At 43.1% G+C, this 13,981-nt stretch overlaps 2 protein-coding genes across 2 annotated transcripts; both read left to right on the plus strand.

Annotated features, from left to right (window-relative positions):
• The first annotated feature begins 4,064 nt into the window (after positions 1 to 4,064).
• lrata (lecithin retinol acyltransferase a) lies at positions 4,065 to 6,043 on the plus strand. Its single transcript, XM_076041060.1, has 2 exons — positions 4,065 to 4,967; positions 5,504 to 6,043. The coding sequence occupies exons 1-2, from the start codon at positions 4,410 to 4,412 to the stop codon at positions 5,654 to 5,656; spliced, it is 711 nt and encodes a 236-aa protein (XP_075897175.1). The 5' UTR covers positions 4,065 to 4,409; the 3' UTR covers positions 5,657 to 6,043.
• A 711-nt stretch (positions 6,044 to 6,754) lies between these two features.
• On the plus strand, positions 6,755 to 8,696 carry LOC142893429 (lecithin retinol acyltransferase). Its single transcript, XM_076033996.1, has 2 exons — positions 6,755 to 7,272; positions 8,031 to 8,696. The coding sequence occupies exons 1-2, from the start codon at positions 6,781 to 6,783 to the stop codon at positions 8,184 to 8,186; spliced, it is 648 nt and encodes a 215-aa protein (XP_075890111.1). The 5' UTR covers positions 6,755 to 6,780; the 3' UTR covers positions 8,187 to 8,696.
• The last annotated feature ends 5,285 nt before the right edge of the window (positions 8,697 to 13,981 follow it).

Raw genomic sequence — 13,981 nt, forward strand, 5'->3', positions numbered from 1 at the left:
AATTTGAGACTGACTGGATAAGGTTCACAGACAGTTTAATTCTATTGACTTCATCACTCCCATTGCTCGTATGGTAACGGTTAGCCGGTGACTGATTACAGGATGATCTGGGCAAACACACACACACCTAATTTTACAACATTAAAACCAACAGTGCAGACATACAGGGCCTCATCTGTGGGCCGTACGTTGACTTTAGATGATAAATCTTACCATAAGTGCCGCTGTTTGACCTGGTTTATGATGAGGAAAAAACAGGCAGGCCATGCAGGATGCAGAAAGCCTCCCTGACCTGAGAATGAACTGCTGGGTCCGTGAACATAAACAGTGCTGAACTTTTGCTGAACTGGCCTCTTTGTGTCAAAAACACCAGATGGAAAGTGTCTCTTTCTCTTTCTAAGTGCTGTGAAGACATGGCCGCTCTTTCTGAACACTGTGTCTGGGACGTTAGGATGTGCTTCTGGGCCTGTGCGTTCAAACACTGTTGCCAGGCTGTCGTTCTTACTCTATTGGCACTTTATTAGGATGGAAACAACCAGAGAGCAGTATCAAGTTATTCTTTTATCCAGACTAAGTGACCGGACAAAATGGAAAAACCACTCCATACTAGTACAGCGCTGAGTCATGTCTTCCAGGAAAACTCAAGGAAATAGTTTACCTTATAATCAACTTAGTTTTCCAGACTGAAAAACAAAGTCAGCATAGTTTGGTGGTCTTACCACCAAAGCTGTGGCCAATAGGGGAGCCTATTGGCCACAGCTATAAGTCTGGAGCCATTTGACGATGGGGTAAATCTCTGGAAGACAGGGGGCAAAGGTTTGTTATAATGCCACATAGGGTTCAACCTGTGGTCATAGACGGTAAGTCGACTCAGCTGAACAGAGATCTGCAGCGAAACCTGAACGCTGACATGGTTGCTGTCTGCGGACCTAGGAGGACACTAAACGTCCAATGTGTGAAAGTTAACCAAGATAAATTTAGATCAAATGCAACACAAAAATCAGCATTAAGAACAACAGACATTTTTGGGTGTAGGTAAAAAAGGGAAGGGTAGGTTGGGAGTAGGGAAAAAAATGTATCCTATTCGATAATATACTAGATTGGAACTATTGTTTTAATTTTTTTTTAATTCAATAGGGTTTAGGACTTTGTATTAGGTCATCTGTCTGTGCAGGTTCTCAGTTGTTCAGGCCATTGTGGCCTTGGCGAGTTGAGTGATTGCAACTGGACTTGGTTCTTTGTAGTTAAAGATGTTTCGGCCGCTAATCCAAAAGTCTTCTTCAGTTTTTATCAGGTCACATTTCTCCCATCAGCCGTACTGACAGTTTTTGCTAACCTGCAAAACATCCTGTTTCAAGAGTGGGATGTTGTCCTACTGCCTCGTGTTACAGCCTGGTGAGCAGCATGAGGAGGAGGCTGCATGGGGCTCCTTAATTAGCTCTCTTGTTATGTTGTTCCCCTTAACAATGCAAAACAGCAGAGTCCGTACCGAAGGGAGAATTGCCTGTACTTCAATAGGAGGGATTTTTAGTTTTTTTTACCATCAAATTTTATCAGCCATTTTTCAGTTTTGTTGTTTATCCAAAGAGGCATGGTCCTGAAGAATGGGTCACTGTTGAAGTGGAAAATAACTTGATTGAAAGTGACACCAAGAAAGCATCAACCAAACACAAGGTTCCAAACTTTTACAAAATATATTATTTTAGTATAAAATATGCAGTTACATATGGTATATTATTATTTATTCACTTTATATTCATGTATTTACGAGTATTCAGGAAATTACATGCCACCACAAAGCCAATACACATGTGTATGTTTTCCAACTTTATGAAAATGCAAATTGCAAATGCAAATTTGGTCACAGCATCATCTCACAAAACCACAAAAGGTTCCACGTTTGAGAAAAACAAAAAGATTTCACATGCTGTTTAAATGCTTACTTTAAACTGTGTTGTATGTGTGGGTATAGTAAATTTACATTGTGTCGTTATGAAATTGCTCATGTCCTCAGTTTAAACAGAGATCAGCGTTGCTTCTGCATACTTTACAGGCCAGAAAACCGACATCTCAGCGATTTCTTGACCCAAACTTCCGTTTCTTACACGGGCTCCCTCAGACGGATTGTTCTGAAGGTACCCTTTATGGGTCAAATGAGAAAGTCTGGAATCGTACTACATACCAGCTTTTTTCCCCCTTATCCCATTAACTAGGACCTGGTATCAACTGGGTCAGGAAATGTACTGAAACACAGACAGACTCAAAGACAAAAGGATTTCCCAGGATTTTTGTCTGGGTTGAAAGATGAATGAGTCACTGAAGAATACAGGATTACAATAATCTGGCTCATGGAATCTTTTATCTCATTTTATGGATTCCCTGAGAAAGTGCAGACCATCCAGAGCAACCACCTCATTTGCCCCCACAGTGATCCTAAACTGATGACGGCAGAGGACAGATTAGCCGAGTCAACAAAGTCCACTGCCCACCAGCTGGAGGTCATTGTCTTAGCTAATGAGCTTAGAAGTCTGATTAGAATAACCAAAAAGAGAGAAAGGAGGGAAAGTCAAAAGCTGATTTTAACTTTAGATTTTTGGTTTCAATAAAGTTCTGATTGGACGACGCTGTGATATGCAGGCGAGCCGGTTCATTCACAGCAATGTCATTAACTTGGCCTATAAACTACAAAGTCTCTCCTCTCCACCAGAATTGGCCAGAGAATAAACAGAATAACAAATAAATAAACAAATCCAAAACATGAAAAAGCATCTGAAACACATTTTGAATATCAATAAAGCAGGGCTCCCACAGGGAGGCACCTATAAACAGCAAGTGACTGAGCTCAGCCTCAAAAAATGAAAAGAATTTTTTTACCACTAAATTCATGGCACTGCAGGATCTCGGCACCATGGTGAGCACAGCATGGACATCTACACTGACAATGCAAATACATTAAGACTCAGCACATTGCCCGTGCTGAAAATCTGTAGAAGAAAGTTTGGAGGGTCTAAATGGGGTTTGTTCTCCTATAATCCCACGTGCCTGTCAATCAAACCACATAAAAGGTTGATGATAGCTACAATGAGACGCAATTACCATCAAAAGGCCTGTGTGCCCAGCAGGCCTTGAGGCACGGAGCCCAGGCACTGTTAGCTTAGTGATGTCATACTTTTATTAAGCCTGCAGCTCCTTCGACACCTACTCTGCTTCCCAGGATGAAACCATTGTCACACCTGTGGCAAAAAAGTTCAGTGCTAATGGAAGAGAGTGTTTAAAAACCAGGACGATTCCATCCACACTGTGTGGATGACGCCTGTCTGGCTGACCAGGACAGCGTGTGGACTGTGGGGCTGTCACACAGGGATTTTATTTGTGGATTATTTCTCTGCCTTGAATCAAAGCCTTTTCAATAGTTTGAACTCAGACAAAACATAATAGCAACCACTGGAGTCTGTCAAGGCTGCATGCTATCTCAATGTGTATTTTCAGTTTATGTGTGCAACCTGAAGTGGTGATGACCTTCACTCTTTCCATTCCCTCACAGGCTGACTGACAGTTTACAGCATTTTCTCGTGTATTGCACACACAAAGGCAGGACAAAGCCTGTTGGAATGTCAGCTGCTCAAGAAAACATGACTTAAGACTGTAAAGACTCACTTGGAGGTATGCTCTTATTGTCTCAGCAGCATGCATGTCATTTGATGTTTAGTTCCAGGACGTAAGTTATCACAACTTTGTATTGGAAGAACCAATTTCAAGCATTCAAAAAACTGATTCCAAAGATCTGCTTCTGAACTGCTCATATTGCACTGCACAGTGGATGTGAATGACCAGTTCCAAAGTGAATCACATTTCAGAGTGAAATCATGAGACCCGAACAGATCCACAGTCTGAATAACAGCAGATAGCAGTGCAATACTGTACCCCCATCTCCATAGCCTAATATAAAATCCACCATTCATTTTAGCAGAAAAGTATACACCTCTTTTTATATTCCACTCCATGAAAGTGAATTCCTTTGATGCTGCACACATCTGGTCCTTTCATTTAAACGGGTGTGTGGACCTCTACAAAACGTTTACTGGAGTTTTGTTGTTTGCTGGGGGAAAAACAACGTGCTCTGGCTTAATTCTGAACACGTGCCGCTTTAGAATGACTTGGCTGTGAAAGGCTAATTCTCCACTCCCCTAAAATGTCTGTGGCTTAACTCTGATGAAAACACAACAGCAAGAGGGGGGAAATAATAAGATATTAAGGACGTAAATGAAGCAGCGTGCGCACGTGCCAGGGCCTCTCGTGGCCACTGGTGTGATGTGCTACCCCCCCCCCCCCCTCGTGGGCCCCCGTGGCGAATAAAAAGCTCACGAGACTGGCGGAAAGTGTGGATAGTTTCCGTCGAGCCTCTCGCCATGCTGCAGCTATTGACATTCCTGGTGCAGAAACTCTCCCTCATCTGCAAGTTCAGACTGTTTGACTCCAGCTGGCCGGAGGGCGAGAAAGAGTGGGAGCGGGAACGTCGCACGCAGGGTGGCGGCGCCGCGCCCTCGCCGCTGCTCCTCCTCCGCAGGGGGGACCTGCTGGAGGTTCCCAGGACCATCTTCACCCACTACGGCATCTACCTGGGCGAGCACCGGGTCGCCCACCTCATCCCTGACATCCTCCCTGTGCTCACCAGCGACCAGAAGCTCATCGGCTCCGTCATCACCAACAAGAGGCTCATCCTGGGCTGCGTGTACAAGCGCGCCACGGTGCGCGTGGACACGCTCGAGGACTTTGCGTACGGCTCCAAGATCCTGGTGAACCACACGGACGGCGAGATGAGCGGCAAAGCCTTCGACAACGAGGACGTAGCCCGCAGGGCCGAGAAGCTCATCGGCTCCATCCCGTACAGCCTGCTGTGGAATAACTGCGAGCACTTTGTCACCTACTGTAGATATGGCTCGGCAGTGAGCCGACAAACGGAGAAGGTAAAGCACTGAAAGACCTCGGCATGTTTTCCATGCAACACGTTTTGTTGTTCAGCCGTGAAAACCACTTAGCTAGTTATGGGTTAGTTTGTGGTCAAGGCTACAGTCCCTGACACTTTCTGTGCACTATTTTGTTGCAGAACCTTTTTCAATAGGATTGTTGAATGATAACTAAGACCAGAGCTCTTCAACTCTGTTCTCATTGTTAAGGTGCATTTATCTGCACAGAGCCATTTAACTACAAGCTCTTAAGGTTTCACACATTTTCATCGTACCTGTTTTCTGCAAGCTAACAGCGTATGGATGACTGCAATCACCTCTGAGCACAGCAACAGTGTGAAACATAGTTCATACGGTATTTAAACTCTGGCCAATACCATAAATCTTTAAATCAGATTATTAAAACCAATAATCAGCAAAGCGACAAGGGTTTCTAGGTCTCCAGTGTTCAAGTGCTCAGTGTGTGTGTGAAGACTTTACTCATGTTTATGTTAATCCCGACATCCGCACTTCAATTGTGTCTCTTTTCTTTGCAGTTCTGCGAGTGCTTAAAGTTCATCATCAGAGACCAGCGCAGTGTGATTATCACAGTCCTCTTGGGAATTTTTGCCATCATCAGCTACGGCTTGGCGCCATCGACCACAGTGCTGACAGTGCTGGTTCCCTTCGCTCTGTGGATGGCTGGTTAGGGTTACTGAGCACCAATAACCACCAAAGAAACTGAATTTTTTGGGTTGAAAATGACCCTCAGTGTGGTGCTCGCTGCTCATCCGGAGCCTCAAGAGTCGTCCTCCTCTGCCATATCTTCTTTTATCGTGTAATTAGTGTGTAATATGTTGTGTCAATGTGTGAAATGACATCAGATTAATCCTTAGAGAAATAAAGTTGACGGTTCTCTGACACTGGATGCGCCATGGGAGGAATATTCAGCCTGAACAACTGTTGGTTTCTAATGAATGTTTCTCAATTACTTGTATATATAATAAAATGCTATAAATATGTGTAAAGCTTAATAAAAAAAAGTATATATTTTTACCGATGTGCCTCGAGTGACATTGACTTCCTATAAAAGACAATAACACAATCTTCCATATTGTCCAATTCAATGGCCCTGATTTCATTCAATTGTATGACAGCATCACAGTATGCAGCCATTCACGTCACTACTGAAGGAAGTGCTACATGTTGATAATGAAAACATTTCCAACAAACAACAGCCTTTATTCATTTCAGTTGTATTCATTTACCATATGTATGTATGTATGTATGTATGTATGTATGTATGTATGTATGTATGTATGTATGTATGTGCGTGTATGTGTGTGTGTGTGTGTGTATATATATACAGGTACGAGTTGTTTTATTTTGGCAATTTAACATAAAAGATGGCAGAAATACAGTAACCTTTTCAGGGTATTCTAATTTTCTGGGTAGTACCTGTATATATGTTCTTGAAAACTCAAAAAATGCTGAATAACGATGAGACAAGTTCACAGGATTGCGCTGCAACGTGGACCCTGCTGCACAAAGAGTTTCTTATCTGAATATGATGTCTCAATATCATTGACCTTTTAAATCAATGCCAAGTCAGCCCTCTTAATTAGGACCCCTGACCTTAATACACCACAAACGAGCACCAAGTTTCAAAATCCCCTCAGTGGCACAGCAACGCGATTAGAGAAATCTCCTTCATTCCTGACAAACTCACACTGCGGCGTTGGCCAATGGCTAATCCCGCAAACCGCCCAGGCCACGCCCACGTCCCAGTTGCAATAAAAAGGGCGCCAAAGCGCGTTGCCTTTACACTGCCATCATGTTCCTCTACCAGCTGCTCAACTTTTTCTTTGCGTCGGCCAAAAAGGAGGAGCAGGATGACTCCAAATACGACCTGTCCCTTTACAAACGTGGCGATTTGCTGGAAGTGCCCCGGACGTTGTTTACTCATTTTGGCATCTATCTCGGAGACAACCGCGTCGCTCATCTCATCCCGGACTTCCTGCCGGTCATCTCAAAGAACAAATCTGCCATTGCCAAGATGGTCACAAATAACCGCCTGTTGCTGGGCGTCATCACCAAAGTTGCCAGCGTGAGAGTGGACTGTGTGTCCGATTTTGCCTACGGATCTGAGATCCTGGTCAACAACATGGACAAAGTGTGCAGCCAGCCGGCTCTGGACGGGGACGAGGTGGCCAGGCGGGCGGAGAAGCTCCTCGGCTCTGTCACCTACAGCTTGCTGTGGTACAACTGCGAACACTACGTCATGTACTGCAGATATGGCATGGCCATCAGCTACCAGACTTACCAGGTGAGTTTTGCACAGACGTAAAGAATTGAGCTGAGCAGAAGGTGTTGCATTTGAGTTTTTAAAGTCATTAAGTTCTCCTTGACTTGTAAGAAAAGAAAGTCATTTTTATGGGGTTTTGAAAATGCTTTCAGTTTTGTAAAAAACATCACATTAAACGTCTGAGCACAGACTGCTCAAGGACGCTTTGGCAGGATACTGAGAGATGTTTTATTTTAACGTTGGCAACAATGTGAACCCTTTCTTTAAAGGACCAGATAAGACTAGAGGAAATATGCCGACTATGCATTCTTACTGCACCAAATGAGTGCAGGGAGAAAAATTAGCATTTGTTTGTTAAACACACAGACTTTGAACAGATGTTTGTGTCTTTGGATCTTGGAGGGTTTTAGAATTACAGAAGACACATGAAAAAGCTGAAGGTTTTTTTTTTTTTATGGCTCAGCACACATACAGGATTTGCACTGACACCAGTTGTTTTGCAGTGCTGTCAGAGAATAAGGAGAGAATCTTTTTTAAAGTCTGCCTCAATCAAGTTGGAAAGGAAATGGTCATATTCTGGGATATTCTCTCAGCACAGGCAGCTTTTCTTCAGTGTTGTGGCGTGAAAGCCATCTACATCTTGAGGCTAACAGCTCCATCTAGTGTCGAGCTGCTATCACATTTCTGCAAATGAGGGTGATGCAAACTCTCAACCCTGCCAGACGTGGGCGGCTATGGTAACATCTGCCCTCTGTGGATGCTCTCTGTCTCTCTTACAGTTCTGCACGACAGTGAGAAAGATCATCTGCAGCCGGATGAGCTCCTACCTGACGGCGCTGTGTGGCTTAGGGATCAGCCTGTATCTGGGATGTGTGACACCGATGACACTAGTCCTGACGCTGCTCGTCTCATTTACCATCTGGATGGCGGCCTGAAGGCCAGTCCATGGACACGGAGCCTGAGAAAAGACTCTAATTTAAAACAATGAAGCGACAATATGGCTGATATTTAGCTGCCAGGCAACGGGCAATGGGAAAGAGAATTGTGTACATAGTGATAAAAAAAAAAGTGATTTTGACTTTTTGTAATTTTGAATACTTAGTTCTTTTTTTAATCTTTTAAACCCTCATGCTTTTCCACTTCACAAGTTTTTACCTTACCATTTAGAGAACACTGTCTGCTGATAAATGTTCTCTCGTACACAACCATCATAATAACAAATAAAGTTATTGCAAGCAATAAACTATCATTATATCCAGAGGGGAACTGCAAAGATACTGTGGTTTTCACTTTTTTGTTTTTATTAATGCTGTCTTCATTGTTCTGATAGACTGACATCTCGGCAATGGTTTGGCAATGACAAAGTGCAATAACACGGTACAATAGCTATTGACTGTGACATAGAATGTCAGTTTCTGTAAATCTATTAAAGGTCAGCTTACACAGACGGTTGCACTTTCTTTCATTTTTTTTGTTTTGTTCATGTTGTTACAGAAAAGACCTCACTGCACAAACAAACATTAATAGGAAAAAAAATACACATAAACATTTGTCACAAATGTAAGTTGTCCCTTGATGAAGGCAGCTGTCTGCATCATAGCTCTCAATTTATGTTTTGGACCGTGTGTGCCCAAATTGAATGAATATCACCAAAGTGATGATTGTCAGTGTTGGGGAAGTTCACTTTCAACACAAACTAGTTCACAAAATGTATACACTACTTCTGTTCATAATTCATCATTCAAAATTGTTGACTAAGTTCATTACGGGTCCAAGTTTGAATCCTCATCAATTCGTCATGGTTTATATTAACATTAACACAGCCCTAGAATACTGACATTCCCCTATTGGTAATTAAACACTTTTCTGCTGCCCATTCAGTCCACACTGATAGGCAGCACTAGTTTAATCTAAAACAAACAAACAAACAAACAAACAAAACAAAACTTGCAGCTTGGATTTTTTTTTAAGAGCAATTATCATCACAAAAATAGGAGAGCAGTAGCAGTAGCAGTAGTAGATCTTTCCCGCCTGGATCATCACTGACCTTTTCATAAAATTATTTTAAGTAATCATACGAAGATGTATTTGGACGTGGTGGTAGCGTCTGAATAAGTTCTGCCGCCTTCCTTTGTTTTGCCTCCATGCTTCGTTCGCAGTTTGATGACGCATGCGACGGCGCGACTGTGGTGGCTGCTGTTGCCAGATTGAGAGTCCCCACCCCCGCTGCACCGCCCGTTTTCGCTGTGTTTTAGTTGAGTTTTCTGCGGGAGTCTGACAAAGTCTTGAACGAAGTTAGGCTGTGAGAGAGCGCCTTCCACAAACGCCAGAATGAAGGCGTTCATAACTACGTTCATCAAGCCAAACCTTCACGTTCGCCCAAAATATGAACGAGCTCCTCAACGACCATTCATCAAACGCATTCACGCACAACACTGCCGATTGAGCAGCACCGGAGCTCCCCCAGGATCGGCGCCTATGGCCCGCATGAAAAAACTTAGAAGACGAGGTGACAATATGAAGTGTTCAGAAATCAGTGTGGGAAATCGGCCAGAATTTCCCAAGCACCCCTGACCGTGAAACCATACGTAGGAGACAGGAAGTACCTAAAGGGTCCACTAGGGGGCAATGCGTGTGTAAGAAACGTTTGATGAATGTCGTCTGGTTTTTGAAACAGGTTAATTATAAGACAAAAAAAGAAGAAAGAAAAACAAAACCTGCTGAATTGTATTAAATGTAATTTCTGAGAGAGCACACAAGTCTTAGTTTCACAGGCCTATGCTGTCTATGTGGTAACCTTGACTGACTTTTAAAGGATTTGAAAAGGTCACACACTTTAGTTCACGCAAATTAGGTTAATTTAATCATCCATCCAACCTGTGCCTGCGACATCTTTAAAAGCAATCAGAGTCATTTTAATCACAGTGTCTCATCATAATAAACGATATAGGTTCCACCCAGTGTTAATAAAGGATAATTGCCAGGATATTAAATTTAGGCACTAATCTGTTTGAGAAGCACTGTGTATTGATCCAGTGGAGGCCTTATTGGACTGATGGCCCCAAAGTTGTATTAAGCAGAGTGCAGGTGCACGGACCATGCTGAGATTGAAGAGTAACTGAGTTTTGCCAGTGTCATAATTGGCGCTTTCAGCTTTAAGCCTGGATTTGGTGAGGTAAATCTGATTTTCATATCTATAGTCCCACAGCTGCCTCCTTCTCTTAGCTGCACATAAATACGCCAGACATGAATCATAAAGAGCCAGGTCCCCTGTTTCTGTAGGAGTGGAGGAGCAGGAATCATGACTGAGCATAAAAGGGTCAGACTTAAGTCTGCGTCTGCTGGTGCTGATGGCAGGGACAGAAGGTCCTAATTATTAACTTGATCTAAAATTTTCACTGTTGGAAAGTGTAGCTTCCTGCATTTAACGGAGCAGTAGCAACTGAACCTAGTGGCTCCAGCAAGTGTTTTTGAGAATACTTCAAATCTATTTCAGTAAACAGAGTGTTGTGTGAAGTGTTTTCCTCGAGCCTCACAAAAATTTGATTGGAATGTAGCTCTTCATACTGCCACATAAAGTCCTTCTGGGAGGTAATTACATTTTGAGAAAGAAAAGATACTTTCCACAGCTTCTATTGCAACAAATTACCACTATTATTATCTTGAGTAACAAAGGTTCATCAACAATTATGCTATTATCCAATAAACTGATATGAATACACCAATATAAGACACTTGCAAAGGTGCGACAGTGGCCTCATTGTAGAGTGTCTGCCTGGAGACAGAGGTCCCAGTTTGGATCCCAAGACAGGTCACAAAAATCATGCAGCCTCAGGGGGTTGCGCCCTGAGGATCCTTCTTGTGCCAAACTCTTGTTGTTGTGACAGGAAGCGCATCTTTTTTTTTTAAAAGTACCCCAAACAGAACATCAATTTGCTGTGGTCAATGGTCAGGGTGACCTTGACTATATTCAAGTCTTATGAAAGGAATTCAGAAATAAACGGATAATTGGCTCCATTGAGACAATGATTGCACGGACTGTGGAGGACAGCAGTGGAAATGTGGTTGAATGAGAGGCATTTCCCATCGTCTTTATTGTTGTTCGTAAAATGATAAATACGAGAGTTTATGTCATGAACTTGCTGCTCAGAGGGTTTTGAATGAGTGAGAACGCAGAGATCGTGGCAGAGAATTGAATCATCAGATCTTGACCAATGTCCGCTCACCTTCTAAATGCCTCAGCGGTATAAAGTCACAAAGCATTCTGTGTATTAATTTGATGCAGAGTGAATGCAGCCGTTACTGAAGCTCCATGGAGATGATCTGTTGGAGATTGATAAATGACTCAGGTGTCCCTGGACATAGGTGTCCCTGGACACCTCCCGCAATTAAGATTGCGGGAGACATACGCAGAGAAGCGTCCTCCAAGTGAAACGTGAGCTCTCATAGGAAGAGGAAATAAATGCCCTTTTAACTTTTAATCCCCCAGGTTTCACAGGGGACAAATGTTGCATGCCAACCTTCTCTTTCCCTGCTCATTTCCTGCCTTCTCCCGAGTGGTTGGTAAAAAATAAAAGCCACAATTTATTTGTGGAAGTGCATCGAATGAAATAGAAAATCAAATCTTGGCAATGCAGACTTAGGATTCATAAGCACTCTGAACAAAAGGGAAACTTCAAAGCAGCTGAATCATTTTTGCTTGAAATAAGACAGAACTTGGTAACCCGCTCCATGGTGCTACTGAATTCAATTCAGCTCCATCAGATAAAATGGAACAAGCGTGTGAACAACACAGTTTAACGTAAGCAATTTGTTCGGATTAACCTATTCACCTTCAGTCTGACATCTGACATCATGACAGATGCGGCCCGGTAAAGATCAGGTGACGTTTGGTCAATAATTTTACCCATTGGGCCGATTCGCAGGAGGCTCCTGCCTAGCTTGGCATACTAATGTCTTTGCTATTTAGAATGATTCATGCGCTGCCGTCCTCTAAAGATGCAGCACGCACGCCTGAAATCCGCTGTGCAGGTATTTAGGTGTGTGTCTCTCTGGGCAAATGATTCTATCCAGATAGCGGAAATCCATAATCAGTCACGGCTCTGCGCCGTCATGGTCATCGTGTCTATTTCTACAGCATGAACGAAGCGATTGCATAAAAATCGACCTCAAATGGAAATAATACATTGTGAGCAACAAGAGAACAGACGGTTTCAAATAAGAGCATTTGAGTTGATGCATCGAGAAGTTTTGCAAGTTAGCGTTAAGCTCTTAATTTGTGGCACAAAACTCTCTAAATCAGCATTCTTATGTAGACATATGCAGAGCAAGATAAGCCTTGATTGGAATGAGGTAATTGCTGGAGAATGGAATATTACATAAAGTCTTGGGAGGTGGTTTGGAATGTGAAGTTTCAACGACCAAGCCCACGCTTACTGAAGTTGTGACCTTGGCGTGAAATGTACCCATCATAAGGAATATACTGGACTTATGTTTATTTTGCACATAAGAGCTTTCTAGATTGAGCTCTTATTGTGGCCTCGATAATAGTCAATTTGCATGTTGAGTCCCATTTGTTACAATGTTCTGTAGCTGGAGTCTCGCTGTACAATTGAGCAAGTAGCAGCTGTTATACTTATATTGCCTGTCCAAATTGCACATACTGGCTCCGGAGAAGCTTGTAACAATACGCTCATCTTGTTAGTTACTTAGTTAAGGTGATTGGTCAGTAGCTGTTTTAAGTCGGGCTGACCGAAGTGACAATTGTACACTTTGGCTTTTTTGTATGTTCATGAAAAAAAAATACAGAAAGCAAAAGCAGCATAAAATTGAAGGAAACGGAGTTACCCTGACCGTTCACTTTAACAGCAGCAGTCACAGCTAACAAACTCTTCAAGGTTCTTTTTTTCTGGTTGGCTTTCTAAAAAGCTGGGAAATTGTTGTAAAAGCAGGTAGGTCCTAGGGTTAAGTCCACAAAGCTGCAGTTGTTGGACTCTCATGAACCAGGTCTTTATGGATGGACACAAAAGAAGGTGACGTGTGTGGCGAGCGGAGCTACATTAAGGTCAGAGATTTAATATACATAGACCAGCCAGACAACGCCACTCGGGGAATTTCACCCGGGGAATTTAAAATAAATGGTACACATTCACTTGTTGAAGGCAATCAGGTTCGTTAACCTCACAGGCAAGGAATCAGTGGTTCCAGGTACAAGAAAATAATATTTTTATTCAACAGAAATTGCAAGGTTAAGACAGCGATTAAAATATACAAAATAATGGATGAACAGGTTGACTCACAGCAGAGGTCTACGAGGGGGGACAGGGCAGCCAGGAACCCGAAGAAAGAGCACGCACACACACACACACACACACACACACACACACACACTTGGGTGTGCAACTAAAGAAAAACAAAAAAAACCCAGTGGGGTGAACAGCACAGCACAGCACACAGGAAGGGGTTCCCACCACCGATGCCACCAGTTCCACCACCTTCGGCCTGCAGCTGCTGAGCCAAGTAAAAGAAGGAAAAAAATTAGGGAAGGGTGAATTCCCCGGGCAAAAGAAAAGAATTAGGGGCGACACAGTGGCGCAGTGGTTAGCGCTGCCGCCTCACAGCAAGAAGGTTGTGTGTTCGATTCCGGGCCTGGGACCTTTCTGTGTGGAGTTTGCATGTTCTCCCTGTGTCTGCGTGGGTTCTCTCCGGGTTCTCCGGCTTCCTCCCACAC

This window comes from Nelusetta ayraudi, unplaced genomic scaffold (genome assembly GCF_046127955.1).
Source record: "Nelusetta ayraudi isolate G7.1 ecotype Tasmania unplaced genomic scaffold, CSIRO-AGI_Nayr_v1 ptg000004l, whole genome shotgun sequence".
NCBI classification, from domain to species: domain Eukaryota; kingdom Metazoa; phylum Chordata; class Actinopteri; order Tetraodontiformes; family Monacanthidae; genus Nelusetta; species Nelusetta ayraudi.

Excerpts from the sequence above, each read along its gene's own strand:
- LOC142893429 (XM_076033996.1), top strand. The coding sequence starts at position 6,781 with ATGTTCCTCTACCAGCTGCTCAACTTTTTCTTTGCGTCGGCCAAAAAG. Across the intron at positions 7,273-8,030 it reads TCAGCTACCAGACTTACCAG|TTCTGCACGACAGTGAGAAA; the intron begins GTGAGTTTTGCA and ends TCTCTCTTACAG.
- lrata (XM_076041060.1), top strand. The coding sequence starts at position 4,410 with ATGCTGCAGCTATTGACATTCCTGGTGCAGAAACTCTCCCTCATCTGC. Across the intron at positions 4,968-5,503 it reads TGAGCCGACAAACGGAGAAG|TTCTGCGAGTGCTTAAAGTT; the intron begins GTAAAGCACTGA and ends TTTTCTTTGCAG.